Source organism: Trachurus trachurus, assembly GCF_905171665.1.
Source record: "Trachurus trachurus genome assembly, chromosome: 4".
NCBI classification, from domain to species: Eukaryota; Metazoa; Chordata; class Actinopteri; order Carangiformes; family Carangidae; genus Trachurus; species Trachurus trachurus.
Genome location: NC_139898.1, coordinates 4,436,841 through 4,461,145, shown reverse-complemented (window position 1 = coordinate 4,461,145; position 24,305 = coordinate 4,436,841). Strand labels below are relative to the sequence as shown.

The following is a 24,305-nucleotide window of genomic DNA, read 5'->3' as shown; positions in this document are numbered from 1 at the left end:
ATATGAATCATTTCCTAAACGGCCTCATAGGCCTCGCTGTGAGGACATTTTGACTGGTCCTCACATATTTTATATGAAGATCAAATGTGTTGTATGTGTGTTGCTCATAGTTCTCATACTGGATTTATGACTCTCAGAAGAAAACTGTGTGTTGACACAAACCTCAAACACAACACCATAGTAGACAACTGTTTGTTTATTAATGTAAAAACTGGATGAGATCAGATGAAGCAGTTCATTCAGGCTTCGAACCAAAGGACCATGAAGAGACCGGGGTGAGGACTCTGGACCAGGACCACAGTGCTACATGAGCTCATGTGTGAAGTGTGCGGCGTTGACTTTGCGTTGTTTGGAGAAGCAGGACTGGAGCCAGGCCTTCTGCACAGGGACCGCCTGGGTGTACTGACGCAGCAGATCCTGGAGCTCCTGGTTCACAGACACATCACACAGAGACATGGTGGCTTTAATACTGCTGCTGCTGGCTTCATCTACTGAAATCTACACTCAGGCTCAGGGAGCACTTTATTAGGAACACATGTCCACACAGTATTTTATGACTGTGGTGAGCTGGAAAGCTTCAGAATCGACAGCTTATTGAATCCTGAGGTGGAGGAGTTTCACCAGTGGATGACTGTATCAGGAGCTTAACGTTCTTTTAAAGTCTTCTCTGATTTTCTTATGGACTAGATCTTTGTAAATAACAATCAGTGTTCTTATACATGTACATCATATTTGACATAGTCCATTCCTCACCTTAACTCCATTTAAGGGATAGTTCAACATTTTGGCAAATTGGAACCTATTGCCATAGCAGTAGGTTTGTTACCTTTAATTGTCCGTGCAAGCTATTTTTAGAACGGCGGAGCAAAGCCGTGAGCTGCTCAGAGCTACGCTACGGAGGCTAATGGGATTTCTTGGTTTCCCTCATCAAGATCAAATACACAATCCAACAACTCCAAAACGCTCTGGTGGACAAGTTATGACCTGCACATTCACCACGCTATGAGATAATAACGGAACGTTACAAAACGGACTACTGGGTTAAGCAAAAAAAAAGAGTTCTGGCATTGCTGTACTAATAATGACCATCTTTTAACAAACAAGTCTGTTTTCAGCTGTAGTCTTGCTGTGATTTTCTCCATACACATTTCTCTCCATTGCGTTATGCTGGGAGGCTGGGGCTTTAACCAGGAAGTTGTTGTCATCTTTTTTGCTATCAGAAGCAGGATACTCAGTTAAATATTTAGGATTTCTATCCGTCATAGTATCAGGAATTATATACAGAGAGTAAAGTGCTGGTTCCAGAGGGAAATGAATACCCAGAATCTGTTTAATCTCCTTTTGAACATTCTTCCAGATATCCTGTATTTTGGGGCAATCCCAGAATATACGAGTGAAGTCACCCACTGCTCCAGAGCTCAGTATTACTGTATCTCAACGTAATAAAACGCATTTTGCACCTTCCAATTGAATTCCCTCCATGCTGGGCTACTAGTTAGTTTATGTCCCTCCTTAAAGGTTTCCTCCCTCTGATATTATGATATTCCCTTCCAACTCCCATTTTTCTTTGATATCCATATTGTTGTTGTCATTAGACTCATGTTGTAGTGCTTTATAGATTTTTGATATAACCCCTTTTTTGACTCTTCCTCTGAGAATGACCATAACACGTCCTCTAGTTTAGATGGTGTCTTACAAATATTCTCCCATTCCTGGTGTTTCAGTAGTTAATCTCTTAGCTGTAAGAATTGGCCTTCTTAATAAAGTGCTCAGTGAGTGTGTGAGGTGAGATTTCCATCAGTAAACCTCATAATCATACCGACCCGTGAGTGGATGTTGTTCTCCACCTCTGCAACGATGTGTGTGACCTCTGCGCTCATCATATCCTCCTCATCTCCATCATAAGTGCACTGCGGCTAAGGAAGGGTAACGTGTTCACACCATGTAGTACTGACCAACAGCTGATGTGATGACACCTCACAGTGTGAAAGGATATGTGATAAGGTAGCGAGCGAGCCTCTTCCTCTCCGATGCGGGGAGGTTGTAGAAAAACACGCGCACTCCCGCCATGAAGTCGGGGAGGTGCGTGGCGCCACTGCTCCCCAGAGGAGCTGAGGGGGACGACGTCCCCGCCTCCGTCTCATTGGTCAGCCTGTCGGAGACGGGCGGCTCTGGCTGAGGGGAGGACACTGCGGCCGCAGAGGTGGATGTTTGAGGAGTGGCTGAGTTCTTGGCTCTGCTGTGATAGTATCTGTCAGTCACATTAAGAGAAAATGTCTCGTTCTTATTGAGATGGATTGAGCCTGAGAGGATCTTTTAGATTGTACAGTGACATGCAAAATTCCTGTTAATGTGAACAGTGGAAGATGAAGTGATCTCCAAAAGGCATCACGTAACAGATGACACATTCCCTTTACATTTTAAACAATAGATTTTTTTTCATTTTCAAAATGGCAGAAAAGGAAAAGGGCCTGCAGCAAAGGTTTGGGCCCCCTGTACAGTTAGTACATAGTAGCCCCCCCTTTCGAAACTATCACAGCGTGTAAATAGTAAATATCTTTTCACGCTAAAACTGTAGAAAACAAAAATAATACATTGGTAATGCTTAAAGGTGTTCAGAAATGGCCGTTTGTCCTGTTTGTCGCGCCTCCTTCCACGAGTTGCCGCCATAGACTGTAAAAAATATGGACGTAGTGTAACGGATGTGCACTCGCTCCACCCACCCATAAAAGACGTGTTAACCAATCTTCCAAGTGGTTGTCAACCTCTTGGCGAAGAGGTTAGCATCGTCGCCTCCGCTGCGGGAGGTCGTGGGATCGAACCCCACCTAGGGCAGGCCGTGAGAAACACAACGCAGAGGGCCAGACCGACATCGGCTACAGTAGCATCCGTGACGTCACACATTGGTTTTTGGGAGTCGTTTTTGTGACTCAAATATGGCGGCCTGAACAGCGCCATGTTGGATTTACCGGCCGAGAACCCGCCCACTGGCCTCGAAGCAGCTGTCTCCGGACCACTCCAGACCTGTCACTCAACATTTCCACGCCCTTGTTGGCCAGAATTTTAAACCTAATAATAGTAAAACTCAAAAAATTCACCCCCCTCAGAGTGTGTGCGGGGGTACAAACTATCGGTTGAGACCAAAAAACGTTCTGACACCAGGCTCTGATCATGTTTATTGAGGATGTAAAGTCGGCGATTTTAACATGGGGGTCTATGGGGAATACTCCCTTCTGACACCAGCCCCCAGAGGAATCCGAGGGGATTGCAGTTTTTTGAACGCGGAAGTGAGCTTCACTTCTCAGACCGACAACTGCCCCCTTGATTGCCGCACGAGTTTACCCGAGTAAGGAAAACAAATTAGATTGGTTGTTATCGAGCAGGCGGGATATTCAATGTTTGGGGCGGGACCGAGCTTGTGTGTGTATGAGTGTGTTTAGCTAACGTAGCTAACTGTTAGCTAGTAGACTTGCTACGTTACTGTGCGTTCACACCAAAAGCGATAAAATCGCCTGTAGTTGCTATGGTCGCTCCTATCATGTCTCTTGCCAGCTTTAGCAAGCCCTTGCACCAAGCGACCAAAGGGGCGGGACTTTCAGGCTGTGCTGCAGATGTGTCCATTCAGGCTCTTGCGACGCAACGCGAGCGATGAAAGTTGAGAGAGGCTCAACTTTATGCAAATGAGCAGCGGCGCGACCGCAGCGACAGCCAATTGCGGACTGGGATTCTCACAGCCGGAGAAATTGAGAGAGCCTGAAAGGACACATCTGCAGCACAGCTTGAAAGTCCCGCCCCTTTAGTCGCTTGGTGCAAGGGTCTGCTAGAGCTGGCAAGAGACGCGACCAGAGCGACTACAGGCGATTTTATCGCTTTTGGTGTGAACGCACAGTAAGTGATGAACCGCAGGAGGAGAGTGGAGTAGGGACGGAGGAGAGTTTGTGTCGGTGGTGGTGGACGAGTCTCCTCCATCTTACCCCTCGTTTTTCTTAGACGTTTGATTGACGGATGACGGATCCAATATCATTGGCTGATGAATCGTGAGCAACGTGACGCATAATTTGTGCGCCTGCATTATCCAATGCGAAAAAAAAACGACCCCACTTTCACTCCGGATTTACTCGAAAATAGAATTTTGCACAAACTTTGGGCTACATTGTCTGATAGATGAGTGATTACACTCATTTTAAGACCCATAGTGGGCTCAAAATCAATTTTCTTTTGTGAATACCTTTAAAATATTGCAAAACAGTGTTTCATGTTTAACTTGATGCCTTTTGGAGATCATTTCATCGTCCACTTGCTGAACTGTTCACATTAACAGAAACTTTCACCAGGGGTGCCCAAACTTTTGCATGTTACTCTATCTACTGAAAACTTTGGCAAAGAGGAGGGGCCCGTCACATGTTCACCTCCTACCAAAGTTCATGGAGAAACTTAAAGGTCTGAATAGAAACTCTGGCAACAGTTGCGGTACACAGAACAACTTGTCAGACTGGGCATTTTGCCCTCTGACAGCTTCAAAAGATACATGAACGTGGGGACGCCTCTGGAGGCCAAGTGTTTCCTGATGAGCCGCTCCGTGCCGTACCAGTTGAAGCCTTTGGTGGAGTGACCGATGCGAGGAAGGTGAACACTTGCTTTGTGGGGGGGAAAAGGGCAAAGAGCGAAGGGTTAGCTTGTTGTACCCTCCCCTCCTGTGACCAGGTGGGTTGACTGTCTTCAGTTAGATGTGAAGTGTTCATCAACAACATTGAAGACTGACAGGAACATGTCATTTCAGTGTCAAGTGTTCTCTATGTTCTTATCTATGGTGCAGAACAACCTCGGGGAACTCAGATTCCTCTCTAATGTGTTCATCTTCGGTTGCTGTGTTTTAAAGAATGTCTGTGCACACACACTCTTCCAACATAACACACATGTCCTGTAAATCTTGTCAGTCAAGTCTGATGATGATCGAACGCTGCTTTCATCTCTCTCTATCATCACACCCTTCTTTGTTTCTGTCCTCAGGTGCTGCCTGAACCTTAGGTGTTCACTTTGACAATGATGACCTTTTTATGAAAATGTCTTCAATCATATGATTTCATGGTGCTGCCATCCCAGCACACAAGGTTACATGAGTCCAGGCTGCTCTGGGCCATAACCCCAAGCACTAATTATGCATTCTAGTGCACTTGGTATCATATCCTTGACTTTTTGAACCGGTATAGAGGGATTATCTGTTTACCAACACGGCAGATGCGTGCGCAACCTGACTGCAGAAAGAACCGGTTGTCATGGTTACCTTAAAGTTTACTCCATGGATCTGGTTTACTCAAAGCGATGTAAGCTAGCAATGTTGTCAGCATACTGCAAAAATAAATAATTGTCGATCTTTCTCTCAGGATGGAGGATTGAGTTGCCGATCAGCACAAGCCACAGACACTCAGAGCATGGCGCCGGTTATCGGTGAAAAACAACAATGTGCCTCCCTACCTACAGCTCTGTAACAGACAATCATGTACAGGAAAATACTCTTAGTCGATTACAAAACTTTGTGCTGCCTGGTCAGAGACAAGGGAAGAGGATAAAGTCTGGAACAACTGTATCCTGACCATGAACTGCACCTGCATGGCTGAGTATGTCATTTAAAATAATATAGCTGAATGTTTATTAATCTTAGTCTGCTTTCCATTAGTATGTAATCTCGTCTTCAGTCACTCTTGTTATCATAGAAAACATTTCACAACTCATTTGCTGCAGTTATACAGCTGTGCCTGCAGGCATTTACTGTAGCTTTACCACCATTCAAACCAATGTGTCTAACACATTATATTGCTCCAAATGAATCTGCAATGTACTATTTTCTCTCTTGTTTGCCTTGAAAGGGATGCGAGTTGACAGTATTCTATGAAACTTGCGCGTTTTTGTTATTTTTATCAAAACAAGACGTGATGGCGGCTCTTGCTGCTCTCTTTCTGCAGCCGACATGCGCAGTAGAACGTCGTCAGGGCTACAGTGACGTAGACTGATAATCCCTCTCCTAATATTTACACTAAGGTTTCTCCTGCAGTGAATCTACTGGTGTTCTATACTCGTAAGTCGATTTGGATAAAAGCGTCTGACAAATGAGTGAATGTAAATGTGATGGCTTGCCCACAACATGACTTTGTGTGGAGGTGCTCCGTGATTTTACTGTAATGTTTTACCCTTGCGTTTTTTGGCTGCAGCATAAATCTTCTTCAGACCTTCATCCAAGGCAGTCAGGAGGATTCCAGACAAATTGTTGGCTCTGTCTCTTTGCTGGGCCACTATCAAGGCCAACTGAGGTGAGAGGAAGGAGGTTGAATGTGGTTAAGGCATAATCTTGTCACAGCGATTCACACTTCTGCCGCACACAAACCCAAACCTGCTAATCACTAATGCTGCAAAGAAGCAGCGGCATGAATCATGACACGAACGTCCAGGCGGCAGAGTTCTCACTAACGCAGGACCTACTTGATCCTGGCCGTCCAGTCTGGACTGTTTGTCGTCGATGGGGAAGAGCAGCACGTTTCCAAGATCCAAATCTGAAACAAATAATGCATTCAAAATCTCATTTGTGATTGATCGGCGTCTCGAAGGTGCAGGTTTTACAGGTCGTGGACAATCTCACCTTTCATCTTGCCAGCCAACTCATACTGCTTCCGTGGTTCATCTGATCTCACCTCCAGAGCAGTGAACAGGCCTCCTCTGCCCCAGCGCCCTGAGTCATCTGCACAGACACAACTTTGAGAACTACAGCATGTAAAATAGGGGCAAATAAAGTATGTGTTTATCTAGACAACGTGCTCAACAAGCTCCGCCGTCCTGTTTGTCGCTGTCAGACAAACTGATAAACTGTTATTCAGAGTCCTCACCGACACAGTGGACTATGATTGCGTCTTCCTGAGCAGCCTGTGGATGAGTGACGTCTCCCAGGACGTAGCGGATGGCCGTGCTGTCGGAGTCTGTGGAGCATACGCTGCCCTCCTCCTCCTCCTCCTCCTCCTCCTCCTCTCCTTCTTGTCCTTCCTCTTCCTCTTCACTGTCCACAGACGGCAGGCACAGTGACCGGTAGTGACACGACTCCCACCATGCCATTCTGCAGGATAAACAAACAGACTTGTGTCAGGGTTGTCTGAGTTTGGTGGGAGAAGACGCCGAGTGTAGGAACCATATTTCTCTTTTTTTTCTTTCTGGTGAAGCGCCCTTTTTGTGCCTTCATCAACATGCCATGTTTTGTCTTTGGCACTTTACTGATTGATTGATATGGTTACGCCTTTATATTAAGACATATGTACCACTCCCACCTCCTTTGGTTTTATCTCTCCCAATAATCAAGCTGGGCAGGTGTGTGTGTTTGTGTGTGTGTGTTTGTGTGTGTTCCCAGGCCTAAAGGGATACTTCACCCAAAATCAATCATTCCCCAATTTTCTACTCACTGTCATGCCAAGGAAGGGTTTGGAAAATTTTCGGAGTCATCAAAACTCTTTTGGAGTTCCAGGGGGGGTCCGGCTGGCAACGGATTTTCATATAATAAGATAGAGTTCACTTTTGAATCGTCCAAAACACACACTATGAAACATCCAGATACCTCCATACTGCTCATCTGTACTGACCCAAGTGTCCTGAAGCCGCCACATGAAAAAGTTGTTTGGAAAAAATGAATTTGATCTCTGTTTTTATCCTTGTTGTAGCCGTATCCTCCAGTGGCTGTTGATGTTTGTGCGCATGCGCGAGATCTGCTGCGAGATGTTCGTTCGTCGTTGTAAACCATTGGATGTATGATGTAAACACGGAAGAACATCTCGCAGAAAATCTTGCGCATCTCACGCAGCCACTGGGAGCTACTGCTACAACCAGGATAAAAACAGAGATCACATTAATTTTTTCTGAACAACTTTTTCATGTGGCGGCTTCAGGACACTTGGGTCAGTACAGACAAGCAGTATGGAGGTATTTGGATGTTTCATAGTGTGTGTTTTGGACGATTCAAAAGTGAGTTCTATCCCCCACTATTGTATGAAAATCTGTTGCCAGCCGGACCCCCCCTGGAACTCCTAGAGCATTTTGACAACTCTGAAAGTTCTCTGAACCCTTAATTGGCATGACGGTGAGTAGAAAATTGGTGAATTATCGATTTTGGGTGAATTATCCCTTTAACAGCACCAAACAGTTCTTGACCGTGTCTGGTGCTTGTATTTTTTTTTAAGCGTATTGCTGGTTCTGTGTTCTTCACTAAGGCACACCATTGGGGCTGTGCAGGAATTAGTTTTATTCATAAATAATTGGGAAACACTTTATAATAAGTACACTCTATTAAGCATTAGTTAAGCATTAAATACTGAATTCATAATTTATAACCCATGAATACTCAATAGTATAGTTTATAAACGCAGTTAAAATGTTTTACTCATCACTGATAAGCACATGTGTTATAAATGAAGAATTCACTATTTATTAATGCTTAACTAATGCTTAATAGTGTGTACTTATTATAAAGTGTTACAAATAATTGTTGTCTACTCTGCAACACTGCATCTGATCATTTCTGGTCGGGACGAGTGGGACAGCGTTTTGCCTGGGATGGTGAAAGCAGGGTGGACTGGGTTTGTGCGCCTGCCTTTATACCGAGTGTGTTTGATAGAGCCTTACTTCTTCTTGTATTTCTGCTCCTGCTGTTTCTTCCTCAGGTCCTCCTCAAGTTTGGCTCTCTTGGCCGCGGCCTCCTCCCTCTTCTGTCGCCTCTGCTCCAGCTCGGCCTCACTCAGAGGTTTCCTCTTCCTCGTTGGAATGCTAAGCGCTGCTGACAGTGAAATCTGCGCATGGACACAGAAAACGCATTAGTCACACAGTTACACATGTACAGCGCTGTGCAAACATTTGAGGCACTTTCACGGTCCCGTCGGTGAGGTGACTGACCAGTCCAGTCTGCAGCAGGACAATGAGCCAGTCATAAAGGACTATACAAGAACACAGAGTCCTGCAACAGATGGTCCGACTGCACTGCAAACACCTGCAGCTGTTTGATGTGACTCGCTGAAATCGTCATTAATGAACATGACGGCTCCAGTCAGTGTCAGTGTGCATCCAGCCAAACTTTAATGTGTTCTCATGGAGGAAAAACAACATGAACCAGCCACAGGACTGAATGGTTATGAATCTATCAATCTTGCAATAACTGTCTTTCTATTTTAAAAAAAAATCAACTTTTTGTTAGAAGACAAAAGAAACTCAGCAAACGTTGATGTCATTGTTTAATTGTCACAGTGGCTCACCAGAGAGATGGTTTACTGGAACTATTTGCACACACAACAAACAGCTGTAATTTGTTGTTCGTGTCTCCTTTGAACACACCCAACGCACATTCAACATTCCTGGTGGGAAAAGTGAAGTGAACTCTTTGATTTAATAACTGGTAGAACCTGAAATCAGCTCCAGCAGCTCACTCTTCAAGACTTTAAATTGCTCTTCTTCTTCACTGGGCCGCTGCAGCTCAGACATGTTCTCCAGGCGTCTTGTGTGAACAACTCTCTTCAGCTCTAATAATTCCTTTAAGCCTTCATCTGTCACTTCAGCTGAGATTCTGGAGGGTTTTTTTTCCCTCACTTGTTGGGAAAGTAGTCAGAACTGAATCATGTGCATCACAGACAGTTGACTGCGTGACTGTCGACTGATTAACATTTACGTTTTTTTATGAGGTCTGGTTCGTATCAGTTGATCAGTTCTGGGAATAACAAAGTCGAAATGTTTGAGGATTTTTTATAATTCAAAGTGTCTCTAACTCTCACCACCAGTCTGCTTTCACTGACTCCATCCGATACCTCACCCACTGTTGTACACTTTTAATTGTTAGCATTATGTATTCAGTATGCAGCATAATGTTTGTCATGTTATTAGGCAAGAGATTGTGTTCAATATTGTCACTTAGATTAGGATCTGACCGTGTATAAGGACTAATGTGGTCTGTGTAGAAATGGAGGTGATTCCACAGTGGGCTTATTTTTTCTTGCCGCTGAATATTCATGTGACAAATGCTCCACCGCTGCAGGTGTGCGTCTGTCTTGCACAACAGGTCGTCAGCTGAGGGCATGTACGTGTGCAACAAACTGTTACAAGTCAGGAACCAAAACTACAGGTATGAACGTATCAACTACTTCAATGTTTTTTTACATCGGCCTACATACCGGTCCGGTACCCTAAAAAACATCTGATTACCAGATCAAGTGCACAAGCTGGAGTCTGGTTTGGTCAGTGACAAACAGAGAGACGCCACAGGACACTGATGACCAATGTTGCATGTGTGAAGGGCAAAGGCTGCTGTGGTTTGTGGTGCTGGTGAACTGCAGTGAGTGACACTGGCTGGTGATACAGTGATTTATATCCATGACGTGACACATAATCAATCATACGGATGAATCAACACAGTTTCAACAATCCAACCATAAAAACCTTCATGGTGATCTGATTTATTGCAGGACTCTTAATGAACCTGTATTTGTTTGCAGTTAGGGGTTCCTAATAAACTGCCAACTGAGTAGGTGCATTAAAATGAGTGGGTTGTATGTTTCCTGTGGTACCACAGATTCAAATCCTCTATCTGTATCATCCATGTGCAACTGTGTGCTGTTTGTTGTTATAATTGGAGTCAAAGTGCACTCTCCTGTCTTTGTCAAATGGGCACTAGACATTATCAACTATGCAAAATCACAGCTGAGTTGTATCACATGTGTTTTAACTGAATACATGCAATGTTTCTGATTTGAAAGCATGTGTGTGGAAAGAACTAAAGAGAAATATGCTCTAGAGGCACAGGATTGCTATCATTACTTGCAGCTGAGACATTTCGTCTATATATCGGAATCAAGCAAACAGCTGTTAGGTCTGTTTAAAAGGGCTTATGGTTCAAACAAAGATAGAGGTATTATCTCAGGTCTAAATAAAGGGCTTATAAACAAGAAAGCACATTCATGCCTGTATATTAAAATAAAATGGGAAATGGAAGGAGGAATAGATCTGACAGAGGAAGAGTAGGAAACAATCTGGGAATATCAGTGGAAATGTAGCAGCTCACAGAGTTGGAAGGAGTTTGGCTGGAAAAGCCTGATTAGATATTTTATTACACATTACCACAAATCCCACTATAAAGGTAACTCCCCAGCTTGTTGGAGAAATTGTGGAAATACAAATGCAAATCATTATCATGTTTTTTGGGACTGTTGGGTTATTAAAACCCATTGGAAGGGAATACATAATGCAATACAAGAATGTTTTGGTTGTCACCTGCCTCTGGAAAGTAAAGCCTTATTTTTTGGACTCTGGCCAAAGACAGACAAATATTTGTTTAATATTCTGTTAGTGGCAGGTGAAAAGGCCCTCATGAGAAAATGGCTTTCACAGGAGAGCCCAACATAGACCATGTGGATGGACATCACAATGGACATATGCAGGATGGAAAAATTAACCGCGGATGTGAATTACAAAAGGGCTTGGTTTTTTTTTTGTGTTTTTATTTAATTAATTTTTATGTTCTTTTATTACTAGACAAAGAACATCCATGCTGATACTCTATGACTAATAATAACTGAAATGGATGTACATGTCACATTTGTTGCAGAATGTCAATAAAAAGGTAAATGTGTGAGTGTTTCCCTTATAGTTGTAGGTAAAGGAGACAGAACTTACTCCAGCTTTGTGGCGCAGAGCTCGTCCCTCTCCTGCAGCTCTCTGGAACTCAGCCAGCTGCTCCTCCAGCAGATGATCAAAGCTCTTGTGGTCCTCAGAGCTCGGGTCTTTACTGTAGTCCTTCCCCTCAAAGTAGTACATGTGGGCTGACGGACGGGACAGCATGATGGTGAAAGTAATTATACATCACAAGTAGAGAAAGTTCTGGTGAGACTCCCAGAGGTGAATGTGAACCAAGCATACCACTTGCATCGCATTAAGATATGACATGATATTCACACCTTTTGACATTGAACAGGGGTAAACACACACACACACACACACACACACACAGAGACATGCATATAAAGCCACAGTGGTTTGATTGTAAAGTGGTCACTACTGAGTCAAACCTACTTTGCCCATCAGATCCAGAGGCATTCTCCTCCTCCTCCTCCTCCTCTTCTCCCTCTCCTCTGAGTGCAGTGGAGTCTTCATCATCCAACCACTGACCGTCACGTGACGGACCGAGGATCTTCTCTAGTTCCACATCCTGCACTGAGCTCTCTTCTGATGACAGGAGCTTATCTACCCCGAACTTCAAGATTTCACTGAGCTGCGTGGGGCAGGAAGCATGAGTGGTGAGGAGAAGTGGTAAAAACGAGGGGTGGTGATTTTAAATGAAAGCGAGGATTGGAGGTTTTGCAAACCTTCAGCCCCGCAGCAGCAGACTGAGCTTGATCCAGTAAAGAGAAGCGACCCTCTTCGATGACAGTGTTGGTCAGGTGCAGCTTGGACACAGCGCGGGAATACATGATTTCCTCCACGGTGTCTCTTGCCAGAAGGCGGATCACTTTCACAGGCCTGGGTTAGGTTGATAAAAGGTTACAGGGATTTTAAAAAGGAATGAGACAGAGATTCACAAAATGTAAGGGATAAATGATATTATAATTATCATTATTATAATAAGTAATAAATCACATGCATGGAGGATTCTGCTATACCTGACTACACAGAGCTGTACACAGCTCCTCCAGAGCCAAAGACAACTCAGTATGTGTGATGAGCGTCACCTTCATGTGTATAAATATGGGCCGCCCCTTTAACAAATACTTAAACTTCAAGTTCAAGTTAAAGGGCTAGTTCAACATTTTTGCAAATTGGCCCATTGCCATAATCCCTATAGTTTTAGGAGTAGGTTTGTTACCTTTAATTGTCGGTGCAAGCTATTTTTAGAACGGCGGAGCAGAGCCGCGAGCTGCTCAGAGCTACGCTACAGAGGCTAATGGGATTTTTTGGTTTCCCTCATTAAACTCATCAAATACACAATCCAACAACTCCAAAACGCACATCAGCGGTTTTGCATGAATTTACCTTGAAAACAACTCTGTCTCGTAACGTTCCGTTATCATCTCATAACGTGGTGAATGTGCAGGTCACAACTTGTTCATGAGAGCGTTTTGGAGTTGTTGGATTGTGTATTTGATGAGTTTGATGAGGGAAACCAAGAAATCTCATTAGCCTCTGTAGCGTAGCTCTGAGCAGCTCACGGCTCTGCTCCACCGTTCTAAAAATAGCTTGCACCTACAATTAAAGGTAAAGAACCTACTCCTAAGACTATAGGGATTATGGCAATGGATCAATTTGCCAAAATGTTGAATTATCCCTTTAATGGAGGAAAAATACTACAATGTACACTGCTTTGAATAACGCTGTCACCTCGTCTGACCAATCCGATGGCAGCGTGCAGCAGCCTGCAGGTCATTCTGAGGGTTGAAGTCGCTATCCGTGAAAATGACTGTGTCAGCAGCTGTTAGGTTCAGGCCCACTCCCCCTGCAAAGACAGGTTGTTATGAACAGTGCAGACAAATTACTACAGAAATACAGGGGGAGGATGTGACAGGAAACAAGGTTTTTTGGTTTTCTTCTCCCTGCTTTCACACTGAAAGAAGAGAGTATCGGCCTTATTCACACCAGTGTGTCATCCTGCCACAGCTCTTATCTCTGTGAGATCGGTCCCCTTTCCTCTCTCAGCTAGTTCTACGAACCCCGCGGTCGATTTAGATACGCAGCTCGCTCGCTGTCGACTTATTGAAAGTTACTGTGTTATCTATCAGTGTGTATTTGGAAGATGCACTTGCAACATCTGCAAAGATTACCCTTACCACACTTTGTACAGAAACTAAAAAAACAGCAGCTGGGAAATATCTGAAGCCACTTCCTGCATCTCCAATGCATTAAGAAACACAATATAAACATTACTGCCAACTTTTGTTCACTTAAATCCTGCGTCTAACAATGACACGGTTCAGCTTCCTGTCCGTACTTTGCTGTTTCAGTCACCTGCTTTAGTGCTGAGCAGAAAGACAAAGATATCTTTGCTGCTGAAGTTCTTCACTGCAAGATTTCGCTCTTCCCCCCGGACGGACCCGTCCAGGCGTTCGTAGCTATAACCTGAACAGAGAAACTCATGTCATCGATGATTTGTGGAACAAATTAAAAAATATAGGAAGCATATTGAAGAATGGTGCAGCCTGGGAACTTAAAAAAACAATACATTAAAACGTAGTGATATTCCTTGTTGATGATTAATATGTTGGGAAGTAAAACAGATTGAGGACAGGATTAGCAAAGGACTACTAAAACATCAAACACATGTTAAATGTTCACCTCTGTACTCCATGTAATCCTGAACAATGTCCAGCATCCTCGTCATCTGAGAGAAGAGCAGCACTCGGTGGCCCCTTCACCCACCAGGACGAAAAAAGGAATAACATTGAGTATAATTTAGTGCTCCATCTGATTAGTACAGTGTGTCAGCATCTACACCGATCAAGCGTAACATTCTGAGCACTGTGGAAATCACTGAATAACACTTCATCATGGCACTTGTTAATGAGTGGGATATATTAGGCAGCAGGAGAACATGTTGTCCTCAGAGTTGATGTGTTAGAAGCAGGAAAAATGGGCAGAGTAAGGATCTGATCCAGTTTGGTTTCTCATTTGAAAAGCTGCAGCTCTTGTGGGCTGTTCCCGGTCTGCAGTGGTCAGAATATATCAGAAGTTGGTCAAAGGAAGGAACAGTGGTGAAGCGGCCACAGGCTCATTGATACACATGGGGAGAGAAGGCTGCATGGCCAGTGTGCTCCCATCCAACAGACCAGCTACTGTTGCTCACACTGCTGAACAAGTTTGCAGTTTGCAGCACAGTTTGTTGTGTATTTGGCAGCAAAAGGGACCAACACAATATTATAGAGGTCAGAATGTAAGGCCTGATCGGTGTGGTTCCTGCGGTGTCAGAGTCATCCCTCCACTACAGCAGCTCACCAGCAGGGGGAGACAAACAACAAGCAGAGCCACTAACCCTTTGTGCAGGTAGGTCAGCATGCTGTCCAGTAGGCAGAGTTTCCCACTGGCTTCAACCAGATGCTCCCCCATCTCAAAAGGCTCTGGTTCCACCCCTGTACACAAAAACATTTTAAGTATGCAGAGGCCACAGTCCTCACTGCAGCCGACCCCGGTTCAAATCCCGAATCTGGTGGCCCTTTGCTGCATGTCATTCCCCCTCTCTCTGCCTCCGCTCCGGTGTCCCAGCTCTCGTCTCTGCACACCGCGACACAAATGCGTTCCCGTAACCCATAATCTCTTGTTTATGGCAGATTAAACTACAGTACACATATACACATCTTAACATCGTATACGACATACCTGTATAACGTTATCTACCGCTCTATTGATTGATTTCTCGCCTTCGTTGTAAACAAATGCACATGGCCAGGAGGAGGGTTAGCAAAACAGAGGAAAAGCAACTGGACTTACATAGTTCCTCTTTAAAGGCAAAAAGCCCTAAAAATATACTTTAAAAAAAGTAGAATACATATGCCTATGATTCATGTGTAATTAGTAAGATCAGTTCTTTCAACGCATCTTACCATCAAACAGATAAGGGTGGTTAACACACTTTCTCAAGTTCATCAGGATGTTCAGCAGCCGCATCTTGCCGGCTTGTTCGTTTCCAAGAGCCTCTGAAAGCAGAGCAGTGAGTCCATGATTGACAGAGTCTGTCATCGTTTAAACACAGTCGATCCTCAGCAAGAGTACCACAGCCTCACCCAGATCCTTGATCAGAAGGGCTTTGTAGTATTTTTTCTGCAGAGCCGACATGCCGTGGTACACCACCAGCTCTGTCTTCTTGGGCAGATCTACAGCCACCTCTGACTTGACTCGCCGCAGCAGGAAAGGCTCCAGCACATTCTGCAGCTCAACAGCTGGAAACATCAGCAGACAGAGAAACGTTCATTCAATCAGAATCAGCTTCTACCAGGGTTCTTTTTAAATATAAAATAATACATAATGAAAATAACTAGATACATTGCTTTAAATGTAAGTTCTGCTTTCCAACTCCACCTTTAACAAAATTCTGAGATACTAATGGACACATTGTTGAGGTGATAATTCTGTATCATACCAAGATCTGGCCGATTTTGTACATTTGAGTAACAGTTGACAAAGTCGTCCATCTCCTCAGCAGTGAAGATGCTGGGCTGAATGAAGCTCAGCAGGGAGTAGAGCTCCTGCAGGTTGTTCTGGATGGGCGTCCCCGTCAGCAGGACCCTGAACCCCACTGAAAACTATCCAAGATCAAGACAAACTAATTCATCAACAGGCAAGAAAACTGCTTATTGAGGAGGTAAATGAGGTGACAAAGACTTAATGAGCAGAGACGGGTTCAGTTCAGTACCGCAGTCAAGGTTTTGTGTAATAGTGAGTTCTGATTCTTCAGTCGGTGGGCTTCATCCACTGCAAGCACCTTCCACTTCCACCTGAGAGAGAAAAGGAATAAAAATATGGAAACACTGAATTAACATCTGGTGATTCATTATTTAAAAAGAAAAAAAAAAAGGTCGTCATTGGTGAAGTGTCTTAACCTAATGTCAGATCCCTGATGCTGTGTCTAACTGTATGATGTGTCAAACTCACCGTCTCAAGAATGAGGCGTCTTTGAGACAGAGCTGGAAATGATTTCAAAGAGAACGTGTCAGTTTTTGACATAGGGGAAGGTTTAACACATTGTGCCTCCACAAAACAGCCACAGACCTCATATGTGGTGAGAAGAACATGGAAGTCCTCTGTGTCGGTTCCTCTCTGGATCTCAGCCCGCCTCTCTTTGTCTCCTTTGTAACAGAGCACAGTCAGAGACGGGGCGAAGCTGCAACCACATAAATCACAGGTTGAGAATTTCATGGACGATGCAAACCAAAACCAAACCAACCATAACAATGAGTTATGAAAAATTAAAAGCTTTATGCTGCATATGTTGCATAAAGCTTTTCACTGCACAGTATGACATGTACCGTATGTGACAAATAATGAATAACAAATTTGGATTTGAATTTTAACTGATGATAATTTATGTCCATAGGCCTGAACGTGAACGTACACAGGCACAGACACACAGGATAACTAGAAAATGACAAAGGTTTGACTGAGAAGCACAAGTCTTGAGAGTGACTGGAAAAACATCTGCGAGATCGCAAGTCAAGAATGTTCTTCAGGATGTAGGCGGGCATTTGCTTGTCAACAAGCAGGAGAGGGTTTCATGATCAAAACCTCAGAGGATTCATCAGCAGAAGATGTAAATTAATGGTGAGCCTCAAAAACAGACCAAAACATAATGATGAAGCAAAATCAACCTGATGATTTAATGCTGATGGAAGCAACAGGACGAGTCCGTCACCTGATCGTGGTCCAGCTGAGCTGCATTCCACTTCCTGAAGACCACACTAGATTTTCTTTGACTTCATGTGCATGTTTTCAATTATTTTTTACATCTAAACTTTGGAAAAGGACTAGATCTCCCACATAGTTCTTTCTATACTGATGCCAGCCCACTAAATTAAACCTACAACAACATAGTACTGTATTTCACATTGAATGTCTTTACAGTTGTAATACTTATGGCCTGGACTGTGGCCTGTGATGGATGGTGATATAGACTGACTATCAACTGGATGCAGATTTATAGAGAAATGTGACCGGTACCATTCCAACTCCTTCCTCCAGTTCTCCATGACGGACAGCGGGCTCAGGATTAAAAACGGACCCTTCTTCCCCAGAGCTCCTGACATGTAGACCAGCAGAGAGATTGTCTGGCAGGGAAATTACAACTGTCATCAACAATTCTTGACTCCAACATGCAGAACTGACATTTGTTGTTTACAGTGGTGTTTCAGGTGCAGAATCACAGACGTGAGGCTTGTCTTTGAAAACAAATCACATGGCCAATTCATTTGATCATTTCAAGTACATACAGGTGGGACTATAGTTATTGTTTCTGCCCATTCTGAATGGAAACAGGCTTTTTTTTCTTTACATTTCCCTGTGACAATCTGGCACCACAAAAATCTTAGGTGCAATTAATTTCATTAATGACAGCTTGACTTTCTTATATGCATCACATTTTCCAAATTATTTGTGGCAATGTTTTATGTATTGTTGCTGTTAGATCCACAATACATTAAAAAATAAATAAAGTGGGGTGTCATTCACAATGTGTGAGATCTATGCATTTCCCACTGTAATACATCAAAATGCCAACCCTCTTATTTTTATTGACAATAACACTTTTTTCACAAAGCTGACTAACTGATGCATTCAATTTTGATTACTAGTTAGTATAGTAATTATTAGCCTAATATAAATGTATGCTAAGAAAAATGTAAAATACAATTATTCCTGATGCTAAATTTTCATGTGAACATTGACTATTGTATATTCCAATCGCCCTATTTTCTCATTGACAACAAAACCACATTATAAGAAAATGTGAAAAAGTAAAAGGTTTGAATAGTTTCCAAATATACTATGTTCTTAACAATAGGAATGAATGTCACAGAAGGACAAGCACAGTTGTGATCAATATAATTAATTATGGTTAAAGTTAACTTCTTCACTCTCAGGGTTTGTGTTGGCTCTGTCACACTGTTATGACTCACTCAGGTATTTACATAGGACAGGTCATGTTACCTGTGCTTTTTCTTTCTTGACTTACTCCTGTGATAAAAGCCTACTGTAACAGTACTGTACCTGCCCTGATTCATATATTGTTAAACACCACATATAGTTAATGGGAACTGCCACCGAAATGACCTGTTATGCACATCTATTGCTGAACAATTAACCCACAATTATAGTATATTTTGCACAGAGTTATGGCAAAGTTGTACAGGTGAGTGTAGAATGTCTTACCTGACAGGTTTTACCCAAACCCATCTCATCTCCTAAGATGCATCCCTGCTGGTTCTTGTGACACTGCGTCAACCAGTGCACACCGAGCAGCTGGTAGGGTCTGAGCTGTATCCCTGTGAGGACAGGACGTCACAACTCAACACAACTGAAACTTCACTCTGGACCAACTCATGTTATAACAAGAGCACAAGAAGGAGAGACACGAGCTGAATGCTACTACACTGACAGAGAGAAACTTTAGGTGACAGATAAATAAACCAGTTGTGTGGAGTAGCAACATGAATGAACTGTTGCTTTACTGTGCTAACAAACCTCTTAAGCCCCACTTCTGCAGGTCGCTGTGAGCCACGGTGGTCTTCTGTTTCTCCGCTACGCTCTTTCTGATTTTTGACAGGATGTCCGCCATGTTCACACACTCTGTGGACGTGAACACAGACAGCGGAGGACCACAGACAGACGGACAGACATGTACAGACCTATGGTACAGACAAGAGCCCGCGCACAGTTGTTGTGCTGTTACTGGGCAGTTGCACTTCCTGATTTGGTCACGTGACGCTGTGGGATAGGCACGTCTAGTCTAGTGCCAAGGCGCGCGCGACAGACGCCGGGCCAACTTTTTTCCCCCTTCAACTTTATCTAAAAGTGAATAAGACTTTATCACAGTAAAAGATCACTGTACGAAAAACTTATGACAATAAGTAAACCATCACACGAATAAGCAAACTGTGTATAAATAACAGATATATAGGCTATCTATCTATAACAACATTAAACATGTGTTGTTAGATATCTATACTGTAACACTAATACATAACAGTGGTCATGAAAGGCTAACATGAATAAATAAATGCACAAATGATTACATTTCCTGACCTAGAGAGTAAAATTATGTCAAAAATTGAGTCAAACAATAGGCCTATATTGCAACGTAAACTTCTGGAAATGGATAATATTGGTATATTGTTACCTAATGTAGCCTAATCAATGCAGGAAATAATGGTTTATATTTTATATTTTTAGCATACTCTCATAGGTGTGAAACTACCAAAAATAATAACGATTCCCTTGAAAATAAATTATTAAATTATAATTAGCTATTATTATAAATTATTTCCCTCCAAAGATTTCTACAGTGCTAAATAAACATATAGCATCTTTTTGTAGAAGATAACCTGGGGTTCACTGTTCTTACAGGTCTTATCATGTTCTGACTCATAGGCTTATAGGTTAAAAATTGTGTAAAAGACGAAACAACTTGTATTTTGTTATTATCGAGAACGGCAGCATCTAAACCTCTTAAAAACAAATATTAGTAAATTCAACACAGGAAAAATGATGTTGTAGGTAACTCACATTTGGGTACATAAAGGCCCAGTGCCTTGCCTGTTTTTCTATCTGGTTCGACGAATGAGAGAGGTGATTTCTTAAGATGTGAACTCTGAACCAGTTTGCACCAGAGGGTGTAAGTGCACTGGCATATTGTTGTTAATGCCCGTGGAATGTATGGGTCAAAATGGTTGGCAATCTGAGGCTTATAAATAATCCCTCAAAGAAATGGTTAGACAACACCGACTAGCTTGGATTTTTTTTAGTATTTGCTTTAATTCAAGTCATTGTACGAGAGAGAGGGGGAGGGGGGTTAAAGGGAACAACACTTCACTACTTTACTATGGCTGAATGCAGAAATGATCAGTGTGGAAATATTTCCAGTCAGTCTTGTAAAATCAGTTTTGTGGATGAAATATTTTCTGTACTGTAAAGTGTAAGTTCTGCAGAGTTCAACAGTCAATATGACAGACCTGTTCTCTTACAGACAAAAGAACCTGGTTCATGTTGAAGCACAGATTTCATGAATCAAAGACTGATCATCTGAAAGGAGGCAATTCAAGTATCCAAAACAAACTAATATAGAGTAGCCTAATGACAATAAGGTAATGATAGTTATAAATCTAATGCAAGTAAGTGTGTAAGTCAGTCTGCAGGTGTGAATGAGATTCTTACAGCATGACACTGCAACAACTTCATTAAATCCCTGCAGCATCTCAAGTGTGGGTCGACCCACAGATACGTCACAAGAAGAATCTAACAGGAGCTCATTTTGTTGTGATGTTTCTTTCGTCTCTTTTGGTTTCAATCGAGCCTCAAGGTTTCTGGAAGAAGGGTTAGGAGGATAATAATGTGTGAGATAAACATTTTCTCAACACCATCTCTCACCACTGGAACTTCCTGCCGTGGCAGTGACTTTACTGGGGAACTGGGTCAAGGAAAGCTGACAGAAAGGGAATAAACAAGTAAATGAGAAAAGAAAGTAAAAGTGTGTGTTTTAACTTCTACTAAAGCACAGGATGAACTACGCAGTGACTGTTTAAAAAGCCAAGATGCCTTTAGACCAATTATGTGTTAAAATTGAACATCATGAGACAGCAGGGAGATCATCTGCTTGGATCTGTCTTTTTTTTTTTTTTTTTATTCATTTCATCATCTCAATGTTTATTAGACAGAAAAAACCCACCTTAATGACAGTGGTGATATTTTAACCCCTGTGTATAGTTATGTGAACAAGGTTTTAGGATAACATTGCATTTTGCAGTTATACTTCTCTCAATCATCAACTTGCTTCGTCCGTGTTACATCCAGACTGAGCAGCTCGGTGACAGAGGTTGAGGAGCAGGGGGAGACATTTTAGTCCACTGACTCTCCCTGTGAAGAGCAGGTAAGGCTGCCGCTGGGGTATGTATGGTGTGGTGTGGGATGGTGGTTTACAGGTGGTTGTTGGATGGAGTTACACTGGTTTTATAAATAGATAGATGAAAGTGATGTATAGAGAAATTACAGTTACTGCCGTTATTCTGTGTTTATTGTGTGAGCTCATGATCTGAGCAAAAAAACTTGGCTACAGATTGATATTCCAACCACAGTCATTCTTACACGAAGGATGTAATTTGTTATTATTTAGTGGTATCCTGTTTCTCTCTTGACCTCCCAGCTAGGCTCCTCCTTTTGGAACAATTAAAACATGTACCACATGGGATGAGTCATCAGGCTCATGTTGGGTAGTCTGTACTGTGGGAACACAAGACTAGAAGAACATGTTTGTTTGTGTTGTGGATTTCAGGTCAGTTTAGTTTATGCTGATTCTAAATGGAGACTTATCACTAGCGGTGCACAGAGGGGGACATGTGATGGAAGTCAAGATTTCCCAGATGAAAGGTCGACCACATAGATCTTTAACTGGGACAGAGTCAACAATTAAACTGGGTCAAGAGGTCACTGCAGTGTTTTCTGTCTGTGCAGAAAGGTTACTCATCAAGAGACATGTGCTTCTCAGTTTTACTGTCAGATTCCAAACTCTAATGTAATACAACATTCAAAAGTTGAAACATGTTTTTTCTCAGTCGGTCAGTTTGGTGCTTTTCTCACATCACCATTAACATTCACAACAGTTAGTGCATTTCTCAAAACAATTACAAACTGCAAAACCTAGTGGATAACCTGCAAGAGTGGCATCACTTGCTCAAAATGGATAGTCCATTCCTTAAAAGGAAGTATTCATCAATGAAACTGTCAGTGTCATCAAAATGAGAAGTCTTGACCCCATCGTTTCTGAACAAGATAGTCAAATGGCTTAGTCATGTTTTCATTATGACAGTTTACTCTCTAAGTGTTTTCTAATGCAAAAAGGTTAGGTCTTGGTGACACTACCTGAAAATGTTAAAGGCAGCACTATACATTGTACAGCCATGTGAAAATGGTACTGTATTTAGTGGAGTAACTGATACTGAATACATATGTTTCACATTTTTACTATGCTCCTTGCATTTCTGATTTGTTCACAGCATTCTGCAAAAGAAAAATACACTACAGTCATTTATATACAACAAACATACGAAACACCCTTTGGGTAGAGCTGTGCACAACTGTAAACAATATTGCAGTACATATAGTAGCTGAACCTACAGAGTACTGTTACATAATCATTCATGCACATCCAGAAGTTCCTGTCTGTCTGGCCACATATTTTCATCTATACATCACTCTGTCAATTGTAACGATTGAAACAGATTCAATATTTGCAAAGATATTGTCATCCTTGCATTGTATCGCTCTCAACCTTATGACATTGTTTGCAATCACCATTGCATAAATGGCTTCCTCTTGTTGAGTACAATTCCAGTAATGTACAGTATATACCGTATACAGCATCAACCCATATTACTTAGTACAATACTGAAACAGTGCTTCCCACTTGTAAATGCTGTAGTACAGTACCATACTGTAAATATAAGTAAGTAGGTTGCTGTAATACACTAAAATACAGTAGATCTGTACTGTAGTAAAACTGTGAGTCTAAATGTAAAATATAAAAAGTTCTTGTCCCACTGTAAGCTTAATGCCTGACACAATGACAGTAGTGCAGTGCAGATTGTTTAGTGCTGAATTACTGTCCAATACATGACATACCTGTTCTGTTTGAATAATTTAATTCACAAGACTCAGGCAATGAAATGAGGACTATTAGTTTTATAGTTAACGACTATTCAGCATAGTTCATTTTGACTGACATGACATAAGCAAATGATGTTATAAAACTGCAGAGAATTGTAGGCTATGAGAGCAACTGATACATGTCCAAAAGCATTTGAAGAGTTCATTTGCAAAAGCAGATAAGTGCCATTTTGAAAAAAATTAGCTGAGGCTTTGTAATTATTCTTTGCATAGTGTTGTTTTCAATAAAACTTTATTTTTTTGAGATATGTCTGTTTTGTTACATCTCAAAGTCACTCAACTTTGGTTTGACTGATATCACCTTATGTAAATAAAAATTAAAAAATGAAGATTCTAGAATTTTTTTTAAACGGAGTTATCTGCTTTTGCAAATGAACTCTTCTTTTGCAATTTGTTCAAAGGAAGGAGAAATGACTATGATGTGCACAAATGACTAAATGTTGTGGAGGTTGAACTAATAGTTAGAATTTTCATTCTGATCTGAGAAAAGCACCAAAGTGACTGAGAGAAAACTGTAATTTCACCTGCCAAGTCAAATATCTCTAACTTTTTGAGTAGTGTATGTCCACAGGTGGAACTGATGACATGCAAATGACTGCATGCAGCAGTTAATGTGATTATTCACACCTGTGTTGTTCAGCACTGATGAAACTCCTGGATGAAGATGCAGCCTCAGCTGAAACTCTGATCTAATCTTGTATGGTGTTAATCTGCCTCACAGCAGAATAAACACATCCAGCTTGATTGACTCAAGATAAAAAGCCACATGAAAACAATGGGGCGTGAAAGACAGACACATTCATTGTAAAACTACAAAACAACAACACACACTCATTTCACTCTTCTCCAGGTTTTTGTCCCTCAGTCAGCTGTGCTTGGTGTCCAGG

General features: G+C 42.2%; 1 protein-coding gene across 1 annotated transcript; it reads right to left on the bottom strand.

The window, feature by feature from the left end:
* Positions 1-178: 178 nt before the first annotated feature.
* Positions 179-19,382, bottom strand: chd1l (chromodomain helicase DNA binding protein 1-like). Its single transcript, XM_083969852.1, has 25 exons — positions 19,225-19,382; positions 18,913-19,025; positions 17,707-17,813; positions 16,762-16,873; positions 16,645-16,676; positions 16,406-16,487; positions 16,133-16,295; positions 15,777-15,932; positions 15,597-15,689; positions 15,029-15,125; positions 14,335-14,408; positions 14,008-14,118; positions 13,384-13,498; positions 12,375-12,528; positions 12,082-12,280; positions 11,686-11,831; positions 8,656-8,819; positions 6,879-7,102; positions 6,635-6,733; positions 6,478-6,548; positions 6,189-6,303; positions 4,529-4,637; positions 2,000-2,251; positions 1,824-1,908; positions 179-426 (listed from the first exon to the last, which is right to left on the bottom strand). The coding sequence occupies exons 1-25, from the start codon at positions 19,316-19,318 to the stop codon at positions 304-306; spliced, it is 3,090 nt and encodes a 1,029-aa protein (XP_083825978.1). The 5' UTR covers positions 19,319-19,382; the 3' UTR covers positions 179-303.
* Positions 19,383-24,305: the final 4,923 nt, after the last annotated feature.